Genomic DNA, 14,456 nt, shown 5'->3' with positions numbered 1-14,456 from the left:
CGCTGTTGTTGTAATGTATTGGGAAGCCAGAATGCGCATCCATCAACAGAAACATATATTAGCCGAACCCTGTTTGTTTTACGTGTTATTTATAGCAAACCATATTACAGATTCGTTGTCAGATTTAAGTTGAACCGCGGTCCTTGCGCGACAGGATAATAAATCTTTGAAGTCCACTTTTACGCTCTGTTTCCAAACACTTAAAATGACAAATAAATGCATACTCCGAAAGCGCTCCTCAAAACGTGTGATTATACCATCTGGGTGCTCGAAATTGAACGGGAGAATGCACATTTTAAACCGTTTATTGTACAGGTAAGTTAATCGCCGTTCTAATCTATTGCACTGCTGCATTGTAATGCACACACATAGTAGCTTGTACATCACATGCAGATCATGCGCGCAGAATCATTCAGTAGCACGTAAATGTATTGTCAACACAGTTGATTTCTCAATAATATAGCTTAGAAACTGAAAAGTTCTAGCATGTATTTCTTAGTAACTAAAATGCACAGCTTCACTATTAGTAGAGGAGCTGCCAGATAGAATTAAATCACAAATGCAGTTGCTCTCTCACTAATGCATTAAAAGTAATCTTTACAGTGCTACTTCATTTGTGTCTGATTTAGAACAAGCAGCAACCTGTGAGAAATATGACGACCCAAAGACTGATAAAAATGAGCTGTTATAGGAGCAATAGCCATGTGGGAAGAAGTACGGATGTACATAAAGTATCTAAAGTTCATGTAAAGTTTTTAAAATAAATAGGTAGGCACAGTTTACTTCTGTCTACAAAATGAATTTCAGGCATTTAAGTGTAAGCCTTTAGATCTCAATATTTTAAAGATAAGAACATTTTAGTCTTAACATGTCCAGATTTTTAATGGGTCGTGTATTTGAGCATTGTACCAAAGCGTCTTTGAAAATAGATGAAACAGTACATAGACATTCAATTTGTCATATCTGACACACAATAATGAGCAAAAGTCATTTTCGTTCTTTACAAGCTCTTGTTTCTGAAGCGTTTGGTGTCGTCTCTCAGTCACTGTATTAATGAGTACCTGACAGATGTGTTTTTAAGAGGGATGCCTTGAGATGGTCAGCTTTTACCTCTCTGAGCGAAAGAAAGACTGCTACAATCACAGGAAGCAATTACTCCTTGATGCTGTCTACTGTTGCCATGGCAACGCATCACCTCTATTGAACCCTTTTCACTACTGTCTGACTACCTTTTCTTTCCGTGCGTCTCAGATGGGGGAGCTGTGGTGCTCTCATGCTCTTAACACAGACGATTCTTCTCTTAGTGCTCAACCTCAATACTAGAAATGCAGTCTGATTCAAATTCGCTTAGTTTAGTGACATTTGTGACACAGAAGTTCTTTATGGAATTCAAGAATATTATATTGAGAATCTGACATTGAGCCATTGAAAGCATTCCTAGAGACACTTTTTCATAAGATGGGAATAAATCTGAAAAAAAAAAAAAAAAGGTTTATATAAAGTATTAAAGAAATATGAATTCTGTGGGGATTTTTTCTTGTATGCATCTCTTTTCTATTGACATTGTTCACAGTGCTCATATCTATCAAGCTTGAAATTAAAAAAAAACTGAAAATGACAAAAACTGTAAGATTTTTTACATCTGTTCTTCGCGCAGACATGTATTTAGAATAGTGGAATATATTGCAAGAGTTGTATATTAAAACAGCACTACTTTTAAAGTGCTTTTTTTGTCATTTTTAATAGTATTTTACTTTACTTTACTTTTACTTTTAGTCATTTAGCAGTATGTGTATGTACTGCCACACACATATACATATACATTAAATATATACTGTATATATTATTTCATTTCCATTTTGTATGTTGAAGTACTGAAATAACTCAAATTAAATACAAGTAAAACTTAATAAAAAGCCTATATAGACATAATAAAAAAACTAATAAAATGACAACATGACTACAACTGTAACTAAAACTAAAATAGATAACTAATACAAATCAAACTACATTAGTTTATCAGTAATCCTAAAAAAATAACACTGAGCCAAACACACATGCTAAAATAACAACAACTTACTGACACATAGTAAGAAATAGTTTATAAAAACCTGAAACAGAAGTGGAAAGAGGAGAGATAAAAAGCGATACTTATGTCCTTTGCCGGTGTCGTCGCACGGTAGAGTCGATGGTCTTTACACTCTTCGGTCTGCACACGACCGCAGCCGCGACCGCTTCCGCGGTAAACTAAGCTTCTTTTTAATTAGTTTAACAAAACTCAAATTGAATTCAGCTGGACACACTTTCCTGTTTATCCCAACAAATGGCCAAGCAAAGCGCACAACACTAACAAGGTACGCGATACAGTACGAGACCAAACGCCATTATTTTAACCTTCTAATTTGTCCAGTCATTTGATTTGTGTTTTTGTAAATAATTAAAACTTCTCTGCTATGCCAGTGACTTATGCTAATACTGAAGTAAACCAATAAATAACTTATTACATATCAGTGTTTTGATAGATTTTTGTTTTGTTGTTTTTACATCATTAAGCAGTAGGCTAATGTTAATGCTTCTCATTTCTACCAATATAAGGATGTTAATGGTTTAGCCAGTTACCTTTACTGCATAAATCTAAAATAATCTAAAAAGCTCCTAAAAATACTGAGACTCATTATTTTGCACATCCTCATTTGGTTTTAAGTGTTAGAACTTCATTCATTATATAGAGTCACATTGCTGCTTGATTATATTGTCCTTTAACAGCATATTTGTTAAGAATAACAAATGTGTTTTAAGTGAATCCTACAAATATACAAGTTATCAGCATAATGTTGACAGCAAAATATATTTGGCTCATATTTATTATTATTATATTAAAGCTAAATAAGTGGTTTTAACAAGACAATTGCAAAAGAAGTCTGCACTTAGCTATAAATATGTGCTGGCATTAGATTGCTGTGAAAGACAAGGTCAGGAAATGTATTTAAAATGAATTTAGTGACCCCCGAGATTGCTGATTGACTATTTGTTGAATAAACTTTATTTTTGAGTCTTGGCTCAATGTTGTAATTTATTTGTGGATAGTACTAAAATGCTAAAACGATTTCTTAGTGCCTTATTACTAAGTCAGTATTAGCAGCCTGTGTTTAATGCTTTTTATGGCTCTGTGATAGTATCAGTTCATCATAGAAAGAAATATAGAATATTGCTCAAAATATTGCTCACATCAAGGTCTCTGTTTAAGCAGTCTACAGCTGATCAAGGTCACCTGGATCTGCTCTGGAGTCATGAAGTACTCCAGACAGTTGTTCAGATAACCTTGGTGAGCAATCAAATCTTCCCAGGCAGCACTCGAGACACAATTAACTGTGGTAAACCAAGTCCTTTAAGTGAATGAAGCACCAGTTTTTAGCTTCTGATGTGTTTAAAGTTAGCATTTGGTCTCCCACATTGAATGTTAATCACATTTTTGAAGTAAGTTCAGTTTCCTGTCATTATTATCAGACTTGAGGCTGACAGTTATACATTATTAAATTGATTCCGCTAAGTCCCTGTTCAGTTTAAACTTGATTTCTTTTTTGATGTTCTTTTTTTTAATAATTTATGTTGATTTGTTGATTATTTTTAGTAATAATATTAAAGAGATAGTAAAAAAAAAAAAAAAAACTGCCGTTGAACATAAATAAATAAAAAAATAAATTCAACAGAAGACAGAAATAAATTCATACAGGTTTGGAACATGGTGGAGAGTAAATTATGACAATTTAAATTTTTTGATGAACTATCCTTTTAACATGAATTTTATTAATAGTAATATGAGTTTAATTAAACAATTTGAAGTCTTCTTCTGCCACTTTGCACCAGTGCACATTTGCATAAAGGTGAACTCTGCTCTGTCACATCGTCAATGATTTCTGGCTGTTCATGTCTCCTCAAATCACCAACTTTCAATCCAAATGACTGAATGTTTTCTGTTTACTGCAAATTGCCATCTATGCAGTGTTGGGGAAGCTACTCTGAAACTAGATTGACCAGCTACAAGCTACTCATAAATTAAAGTAGTTAAGCTACATTCAAGCTACCCTTCTGAAAAAGTAGCTAGCTACACTACAAGTTACTGTCAAAAAGTAGCTAGCTGCATTGAAACTTTCAATTTTTATTATTATTATTATTATTATTATTTTTTTTTTAATTTTTTTTTTACAATTAACATTACAAATAACTAAATGATTATTAATGAATAATTATAATGAAGTTATAAGTAAAATATTTGGGGTTTAAAACATACTGTAATGCGATCATGATTTCAAAGAGTAGGGTGAATTCAGGTTGATTGGGACACTTTTCCAAGCCATTTCAATGACAAAAGGTGTCCCAATCATTTGATTTTGTAAACTATTCGATACACACCATAATAAAATACTGTAGCGTTAAATAGTTATTTTAGTTATATTAGTATATTGCTACAAACGTAACACCAATGCAAGAACAAAATGTATGGACCTTCACCTGGATTCGGAGGAGTCATAAAATAAGCAGGTTAAACTCACAGCACATGCGGTATTTACTGACTGTGAATAGAGACGTCAGTCATCAGCTGCGCGCGTGAACACTGCACTTGACCGCATTTTAATATTTGTTTTGCGTAAATTACAGTTGATTCATGTGAAATATCCACTCCTGTACATCCTTTGCAATATCATCAGACGATCTCTTGTCGGTGGAAAGACTGTAAAGCCGCGCGATGCGTGATATCACAACAGATGGCGGTAATGAACAAATTTAGTTTGTGATCTAGTCAGAAGAAGACGCTGCGCTGCTTCAATGCATTACAGGCTCGTGACTCGTCAGAACGCAAAACAGAATGTAGCGTTTGGTCACGCTACACCGCTACTTGCTGGAAAAAGTAGTTAGCTACAGGAAAAGCTACACTGTTTTAAAAGTAGCATCGCTACTGTAAAGCTACTGAAAAATGTAGTTATGCTAGTAGCGTCGCTACTTGTAGCTAGCAACTCCCCAACACTGCATCTATGTGAACCCTTTTTAGGTAAGTTTTCAGACTTTCAGTAACTATAGAAAGTTCTTCCAGGAATGTTTGTTCTCCCTTATTTTTGGAGAAATATTTACTGGAGGGACATTTTTTGTGATGTACATGTTTAGAGTACCTGTCTCAAATATTTCTGTATTGAATAGCTTATTTGGGAATGGTGGAGAAGTAATTCTAATTAGTTGTGTAGTAGTTGTAACTAGTTGTGTTTCAGTATCTGATTGCTGCCCAATAAAGTACTAATACTTGTATGACAGTAAACAAAAATATCCTGAAATTAAACATTGACATTCATTAATATTACCATGAACAGAACCAACAACATAAAGGCTTATACACACCGGGACGAATATCGAGTGCGATTATCTCCGACGTTTAACGCCTCGTGACTAAACAAAGGGCGCCAATGTGAGTGTGCACACAGGCGTTAAACGCCAGGCGTAAAAGCGTCATTTAAAAAAAAACGCCTCGGGCTCGTTTTTTTGTTTGACGTGCCGCGTTAAAAACTGGCCGACCAATGAGATTGCCGCTTTTGTTCACGTGCCTGGAGCTGCTGAAGTTACAGTAAAACACGACTTGGTGGTGCTCAAGCACAAAACGGTCTTGCCGAGCACACATTGATTCCTAACGATGAAGAGGAAGTAAGTAGACGAAGAAGAAGCATTGAGGCAAGATGAATGTAGAGCTGCTGGTCTCATTGGTGTCTGAACACAAAGAGCTTTATGACAAATGTGGCAGCGACTACAAAAAAATCTCGATTAGAGGGAGTTGTTATGGAGAGGAATTGCAGATCAAGTAGGATTCTATGTATACCGGGGTTTTTTTCATTTAGCGCCATCTAATGTCAGGGAGTGAATTTGCACGTTGACTCGGCTCATCGCCAGCGAAAATCACTTGGGTATAAACACACAAGACGCGTCGAAAAACGCTGGCGATAAGCGCGCACGATAATCGTCCCGGTGTGTACGAGGCTTAAGGCTGAATATAAAAATAATAACATTTCTCGAAGCATGGATTCTGCAGGGTTTTTTCTTCAACTTTAATAAGTTTGATTTGTTTTAGATGACATCTCAAGTGTTTTCCATTTTAAAAGGTGATAACCCTATGAGTTTTGTCATCCTAATTATAATTGCATACTTATAATATTGCAGTATTTGAAGTTAGCGTTGTTTTATTAGAATAGCCATCCAACCTATTTTTAGGTCTCGACTCACCAGTTTAGAGCCACTTTGTTAGACTATCTTACACCCAACTTTTGTGGTTTCTTAGATATCTGAATGTCTGAATCACACACTGGCCTGAAATCTGCACTGAAAGTGTTTTTTTTTGCTCTTTTTACAAACTTTATTTCTGTCCAGAAATGTGTCACCTGGCTTTGGGTGTACCTGGCTCATGACGCAATTCATATGAAAGAGAAAGAAAATGTATAATGCAATCAATGAAATACAACGGTGCAGTTATTCTAAGACCCCAGAGGAAGTGTCTACTGTACGCTCCCCAGACACCTGAACTACATATCATCATTCTCAGCAGCCTGCGTTAATACAGTGAAGTATCTCTTTACAAGAGCTGCATTACTTTATGGCTCTGCCACGTGCTGCAGTGTCCTTTATATGACTTACTGCTGCCATTCAAGAATCTGCCTTATGAGTTTTAGTGCTAAACTTTTACAACTCAGAATAAAGACTTTTCATGCTTATGAGCGTACCATTCTCTCAGGACTAGGTGATATAGTAAAAAAAATACTGTATGTAATATGTATTAGTAATGTATTTGCTCTGATCCAAAACAAAACAAAGGCAAAGGAAAACCAGTTTTCTACTAAATGCATGCAACAATAATGATATTTAATATTTTTTTATTTACATGCACCAATTACTATTGCAACAATTTGTAGTAATAAACACTAATAAGTACCTATATATTTTTTATGTTTTTAGTGATTTGGCCATACTAGACTGACTCATGGACATTTATAGAAAGGTGAAGAAGTGCCAACATGTCAATACTGTAGCATCAACTTATCTATAAAACATATTTTTGGTCTGCCCAATTTATTTATTTATTCATTTATTTTAATTAAATCAAAGATTTTGAAACTGAATCATGGAAACAAACAAACACATAAATAAATAAATACAGTCTTGAAATGATTACTCATTAATTTACACCTCATAATATGATTGTGTACAGTATACAAAATACAATTTGAGGTTCTTTCTGCCCTTGCAAAATATGTCACATATGTAGGGTGCATCTTGATTAGAAATGAACTTCACAAAACTATCATTGTTTTTGCTGCAAAGGTAAACTTTAGTTTTCGAAAATAGTGCTAGCAACCAATCACATTTATAGGCCATGTGTGACCCGTGCTGGCAAAATGAGTCGGAATGAGCAAATTTTCAAAATGTTTATTTTCACATTCTGCATTAAAATACATTCAAAATGAAATATGACTTGTTGGAATCGGACAAAAAAAAAGAGACTGAGCTACAGCCGTTTGAAGGCGATAGAGTTGATTTTGAGAAAAAATCGAGTTAAAGTTTCTGAAGATTACAAAGCAAAATCACCAAGCAACGTTGCATAATTCTTTTTTTAATTACTTTATTATTAATCACAAAATAGCTATTTCTTTTATATTTTATCAGATCTATATTAAGACCTTCTGTAATGCATAATGTTGCACATCAGATTTTCCCCCAACAATTAACTAAACTTGTCTTCATGTAAGACAAGACATAACAGATTATGTTTATGTGAATCTCGCCAAGATATCGCAATAATGTACTTTATAGGGAGATCACGCTCGCGGAGAGGCATGTCTTAAAACGTACAAATAAAGATCATTTTAGATGTTTAATTACTATTTGGAGCACCGCTGAGGGCTTAAAATCTCTATATATTAGTGTATCCTAGTAGTGGATTATTTTTGTGGTTGAATATATTCCATTAGGACCTGTTGTCTCACATCACTGCAGTATTTAAATATCACTCTGACCCCCAAATGTTTCTTTTTTCACTCCTGATGATGAGCATTACACTGCGTTTGACTGACAGCCCTCATGTCCCCTGGCAAATGGAGTGTGTCGTTCATTTTTCTCCTCTCTGTCTGTCACTCTTGCTATTGCCTCCTCTGTCTCTTAAATAAACTCTCAGATGAACCATTGACGTCCTGTATGAAGTGAGAGTATACGTTTGGTTTTTAGTATTTGTAGTGTTTCTTTGAGGGATTATAGTGCACATACTGCCGGTGTTAGTCCATTCAGAGTTCCTGTGTTTAATTCAGTCTGCGGCAGTGTTTGAAGCACACAATAGAGCACTAGACAACTGATGCGCAGAGCCAACACAAAGGTGTACAAGCTTGGAAAGGCATTCTAATCTATAGTGTGTTCTGGAGACTTGATGTTCTTTATGAAGAATGTATAATGGGCTGCGGTGTAATGTAATATTCATTCTCCACATACTGGAGAACTGTGTCAACTCCTAAAACTGTTGCATCAGAGATGGAAATACAATTGTTAAATACAAAAATTATGTTTCCATCTTTGTTGCCACAGTTTTGGAAGTGCCTTTTTCTGTTCTAAAGAAGGGGGTGAATACTTTTGTCCATATAGTGTATGTACAAGTCATTTGTGCTTGGTGATGAGTTTTTGATTCAAGGTCTTGCATTTAAAGTCACACCAGAGGTGTTCAGCTGGAATTAGGACTTGGCTTTCTGCAGACCAGTCAAGTTCTTCCACACTGACTGAATCAATCATTTCTTTTTGAACCTTGCCTTATACACAGAGGCATGGTCATGTTAGAATAGAAAAGGTTCCTGTCCAAACTGTTGCTATAAAAGTAAGAAGCACACAACTCCTTAGATTATCATGCTTTAAAGGGGTCATAGGATGCTACATGCACTTTTACAAGTTGTTTGAACTGAAATGTGTGTTGGCAGTGTGTGTACACAACCACTCTATAATGATAAAAATCCACCCAGTGTTTTTTTTTTTAATCTACTAAAATCTTTCCCCCTTTCTCAAATCGAGCCGATCTCAGATGCCTGTCTGTGTGACGTCACAAAAACAGGCCCCTCCCACAATAGTTTGATTGACAGTAGCGTTTCAGTACAGACTGGACTGGTGTCTTACCTTAGACTCACCCTAGCCATTGTTTCACCGCCAGAGCAGATGTAGACAAGAGTGAATTGTTTCCATATTTGTTGCCACAGTTTTGGAAGTGCCTTTTTCTGTTCTAAAGAAGGGGGTGAATACTTTTGTCCATATAGTGTATGTACAAGTCATTTGTGCTTGGTGATGAGTTTTTGATTCAAGGTCTTGCATTTAAAGTCACACCAGAGGTGTTCAGCTGGAATTAGGACTTGGCTTTCTGCAGACCAGTCAAGTTCTTCCACACTGACTGAATCAATCATTTCTTTTTGAACCTTGCCTTATACACAGAGGCATGGTCATGTTAGAATAGAAAAGGTTCCTGTCCAAACTGTTGCTATAAAAGTAAGAAGCACACAACTCCTTAGATTATTTCATTTAGACCCTAAAGAATCATATCAACTTGTGGAAAATGGGCATCCGATGACCCCTTTAAGATTAAGATTTGTACTCATGGAAATTACTAAAGTAGTCAAACCTGTTCATTAGAAGGGTGTGTCCCAATACTTCTGTCAATATGGTGTATCGTCTTTTACGTTTCCATGAAATAAAAAGTCATGTTGGTTTGGAACAGCATGAGGGTGCTTATTATTGTTGTTATTATTATTATTAATGGTGAACATTTCTTTATTTTCTTATTTATTTGTAGTTTTTGTTAGGGTGGTTGGATAAATCATGGCCAGCCATGTGTTAAAGAGATAACAGATTCATGGAAATGGCATGTATTCTTGGAAATGACATGCAGCACTCTATTAAAACACTAAATTTACAGATATTTTTTTTTATGAAATATGTTTGCTTATTTTCTCTCACCCACCTAATTTTCAGAACAAATATCTTATATATGAGATGTAGGACTTTAATACTGGTGTAGATGCTTATTGAATGTGATTACAATATGAACTTCATGAGTTGTGTTAGTGAAACTAAAACTGCAATAACAGAAAGAAACTCATCTGTCAAGAAATCTGAATCACAAACTAATCATTTAGTGTTTTAAGAATATGTCTCTATTGCTTCCTTGGCTTTCTTGTTTTCCGTGAAAAATCTGTTGTGGAAACAGTATTGGCACAGAAATAAACAGCCCTCACACAAATTAGATAAAGAAAATGAAACGACTGCCTTAGAGTGGTTTGGCAAGAATAGCACTGTCCACAAACACACACGAAACACACACCTGTGCACAAATGTGGGATACATATAGTTCTCATGAAAACATATCAAGGTCATATTTCATCACAAAATAAAATTGTTTTATTTCTTTTATAATTTGCTTTTACTGTATTTATTACTGTTAGAGCAAAGAAACATTCTATTCAGACCCTTTTTTATGTAGAAGTATTACAACAAATTCCATGATACAGAAACGGTGTATACAATACAATACAATACAATACAATACAGTTTTTTACTTTTTTTTTAGGAATATAGTAAAACGAATTTGGAAAATGTGAATTAAATTATTTAATTTTATTGTTTAAGCTACAGATATAACCATGGTCTTTTCCCCCCTCTTTTGATTAAGGTGTTATATATTGCCTGGACATGTTTTATACAGGTTATGTGAGACTCACATAGCTGGCAGCTTTTCAGGAGCAACTGTCCGGATGGTCGCAACCTCTTTTGAGGTCACCGTCTCCAAAGGGACAAAGACAGCAACAATGAGCTGATGAAATAGTGAACGTCTAACTCCTCTCTCTTCCTCTGCCCCCCGTTGTGAGATTAATGCCACGTGGAGGAAATATAACAGATAGTTTAATTAAGTGCCAGGGCACAAGATTCATCGACTAATTTCTGCGGCTGACAGCGCAAATGAGGGTTCAAAGGTGCGAGCCGAGGAGACACCCTTGAGTGGCTCTGTGTTTAATGAATTGAGCTCTTTCCCTATAAAGTTCCTGCGTAAAACAGCACACGGCATTAAAGCTAGCCTTCAATGTGTCAGGACAGCCTACCGTCCTCATATACTACACCAGCATACCTGCCTGGAGAGAACACACACTCATGCCCTCTGTACTTACACTTTAGCCACACAGGTATTGCACAAGCGCCATGAAGATCTGCAGAAATGCATTCATTAGAATGAAAATGGTGTCTTTTTATAATGATATATAGCTTAATGAAGACTTTATGAAGATCTAGATTGCTGCATGGCTGACCCCCAAAATGAGATTCATGGATAATTCACCCCAAAATGATTATTCTGTCATCATTTACTCGCCTTCGTGTTTTTCCAAGCCAGTATGACTTCTTTTCTTCTGTGAAACACAAAAAGAGAAGTTTTGAAGAATGTTTATGCTGGTCTTGTCCCTGCAATGGACAAGTGAATGGAATGTAGGACTGTTACATTTAGATTTAAACAAAATCAGTTCTTCTGATTTGATATATATATCAATATATTCTTACAGTAGGTATGGGCTTAGTTGCTTCCAATTGTGCATAATTTACTGTTATTACTATAGAATATATGTAATGTAAGAATGACACATTTAAATAAAGAAATAACACCTTAGGTTCATTTACTACATAATGAATATGTTTTGAGATGTTATAATCATAATGTATCACAATCATGTTTTATGAATGATTCCCTTTCACAGATTAGATAAAATTCTGGGTGGTCCCTCTGATGTAATTAAAAAAAAATAATAATAAAAATAGGTCAATTTTTTTTTTAGGAGCTGAGTGGAAATATGACTGATAGCATAAACCTTCGAGGCGTCTCTGCGAATATATTGCTATCAATAATAATGAATGATGTGTGAATAAGTAGACCATGCTCATGTTTTCACAGTCCCTCGTATTTGCATGGCAGTCACAACAACACTATTAATTATTTATTCGCTTCAGTCTTCATTTTGCCCTGACAAAGAAACTGCACAAGAAACATGAGGCTCTGATATCAGAAAGGTTAAGTTTCAGAAAAATAAAAAAAAATGTTTTCCCCAGAAGGCTCTTGTATTCATAGCACATTTCATCTATTGTATGAATTTTAAAACCAACCTCTGATTTAAAATTTAGATTTATCTTTGATGTCAAATAAAATATATGCACATTACACTGCAGCCTCTTGTCAAGGCCCTGAGAAATGACTAATCCACATTCAACATTATGATCGCTGCCATCAACCCTTGAAATATGCAATACAGATACGAAATGAGAAATATTTGGTATTAAAGTGCTTTTTCACTCTTTTAAGGCTCTGCAGGGACTCTTTGTCCATTTTAAAAGTCCAATTTGCCTCACTGAGATTTATTCTCTTGGGTTCAAAAAATACACACTAATGCAGTGCTTATTGAAAGCGTGGTGTGCCTATTGAATTCAGATGTTATTGGCTGAATCCTGTTTTGCAGGCTATCTGCGCTATTAAATATGCTGATTAGTGCGTCTCAAATCATTATATGTTGAAAACAGTTTATCAGAGACACCTTGATGTCACTGTATTTGTAGTGTATTTGCTATTCCGAACATATCAATGAATATTTGAATTAAATACTACTTTTATACTTTTTTTGTAGTATGTATACTGTACGTACATTTTCTGTACGCATCCTTCTAATTCTAATGACAAATCAGACATGATTTCGAACATCTTTCTTCATTTTATTTCATCAGAAAAGGAAGGTAAAAGTATTATTGTACAAACCTGAACTGAATGCAAAATAGCTGTTTAAGCCGTGTTTATTTCCAAGATGATAACTGGTCGGTGCTCGCTGAACTAAGCATGTGCACAGCTGGGCCTCATTCAGGAAAAATGAGCAGAACAACTTTCAGCAGAAGTCATTTGTTTAAGTATTCTTGCATAAATTGCCATTCAGTTCAGTGGGACAGTTTACGTAAGAATGGTTTACAGAGCACCATGGTGAATGTAGGCAACGGACTGGTGTTAACAAGACCTGTTTGCATTTTTTTTTTAGTTAACATGAAGTCAAAACTGACCCCCTCTTTAACACTTCCATGGTCTTATTGTGAATAATTCATAGTTCACGTTATTCATTGTTAGTCATTTTTAAATAAAAAAAAAGTCCTGCAAAATCTTGATCCGACTGATTATTAATAATTTAGTCAATTCATGATAGAAAAAACCATACTGCTAATTTGAGACTTTTAGTCTAATAAATATATTTTCTTTCCTCAGAGGAGCTTCGGAAGTTGAGCTGGTCTGGAATTCCGCGGCAGGTGCGCCCAATCACATGGAAGCTACTCTCAGTAAGTGGAACAGTCTCAGCGCACAGTGAAGTCCTGCTCAAATGGTCAAGCTCATTAGAGAACTACAGCGTACATCCATTACAAGATGAATCAAAGAATACATAATGCATTCTACACAAATACACATTTATAAGTCATTAGGCTTCCTACTAATGACTTCTAGGATGATTTCCGCCTGGAAGCTCAGAGGTCCAGTCGAATGAAAACTAATGGTACATTAAACCATTGCAGTGGTTGGGCAAAACCTGAAACAGTGAATATACAATACCTTTTTCTGTTAGACAGACCTTTGAACCACCTGAGCTGAAACATATGCACTTGCTTATTTTTTATCACACAAGATGCTCCTTGGAACATTCTCAAATCATGCTGAGAAGACATGGATCATGCTGTTTTGTCCATGCCAGCTGGAATGCCTGCTGTCATTAAAGCTTTCTTTCTTTAACTTTGTGCTCTATAAACAGGGTTCAGAAAGAAAGTGTTTTTGCAGAAAAAATAAAAACAAATGAATAATGGTAAAATAAAACAGCAAGTGCACTTTAAAAACATCATCTAGAAATGTTAACTCTTTCCCCGCCAGCATTTTTGAAAAAAGTTGCCAGCCACCGCCAGCGATTTTGATGATTTTCACTAAAATTTGATGGCCTCCAGTATATTTTGCTGTATGAACATTTGAATATGCGATGCACCAAAATAAAGATCAGAGCCTCTACTTTTAAACAAAAAAAATCTGTTTTATTTTAGCTTAAAGGGGTATTAAGCTTAAAGGGCATATTATGTGATTTAAATTTTTCCTTTCTCTTTGAAGTGTTACAAGCTCTTGGTGCATAAAGAAGATCTGTAAAGTTGCAAAGACTAAAGTCTCAAATCCAAAGAGATATTCTTTATAAAAGTTAAGAGTCAACCACGCCTACCTAAAACGGTGCGTACTAACACGTCCCCACATGTCTACGTCACGATTTGGGAAGATTTGCATAACGCCGCCCAAACGTTCACGCAAAGAAAGAAGGCGTAACTTATATTCTCGCTGTAGTATTGTTGTTGCAGCC

At 35.4% G+C, this 14,456-nt stretch overlaps 1 protein-coding gene across 1 annotated transcript in view; it reads left to right on the top strand.

Annotated features, from left to right (window-relative positions):
* The window catches only part of LOC107710738 (TBC1 domain family member 22A-like), a gene marked incomplete at its 3' end in the record, with an annotated part of 33,662 nt that extends 20,186 nt beyond the window's left edge, over nucleotides 1-13,476 (top strand). The window contains exon 5 of the mRNA XM_016515577.1: nucleotides 13,337-13,476. Within this exon, the coding sequence (XP_016371063.1) occupies nucleotides 13,337-13,476 (140 nt within the window). The remainder of the gene's footprint in view (nucleotides 1-13,336) is intronic.
* Nucleotides 13,477-14,456: the final 980 nt, after the last annotated feature.

Source organism: Sinocyclocheilus rhinocerous, unplaced genomic scaffold (assembly GCF_001515625.1).
Source record: "Sinocyclocheilus rhinocerous isolate Xijiao unplaced genomic scaffold, SAMN03320098_v1.1 scaffold1078, whole genome shotgun sequence".
Taxonomy (NCBI): domain Eukaryota; kingdom Metazoa; phylum Chordata; class Actinopteri; order Cypriniformes; family Cyprinidae; genus Sinocyclocheilus; species Sinocyclocheilus rhinocerous.
The sequence above is the reverse complement of the archived record's forward strand: the minus strand, read 5'-3'. Positions and strand labels throughout refer to the sequence as shown.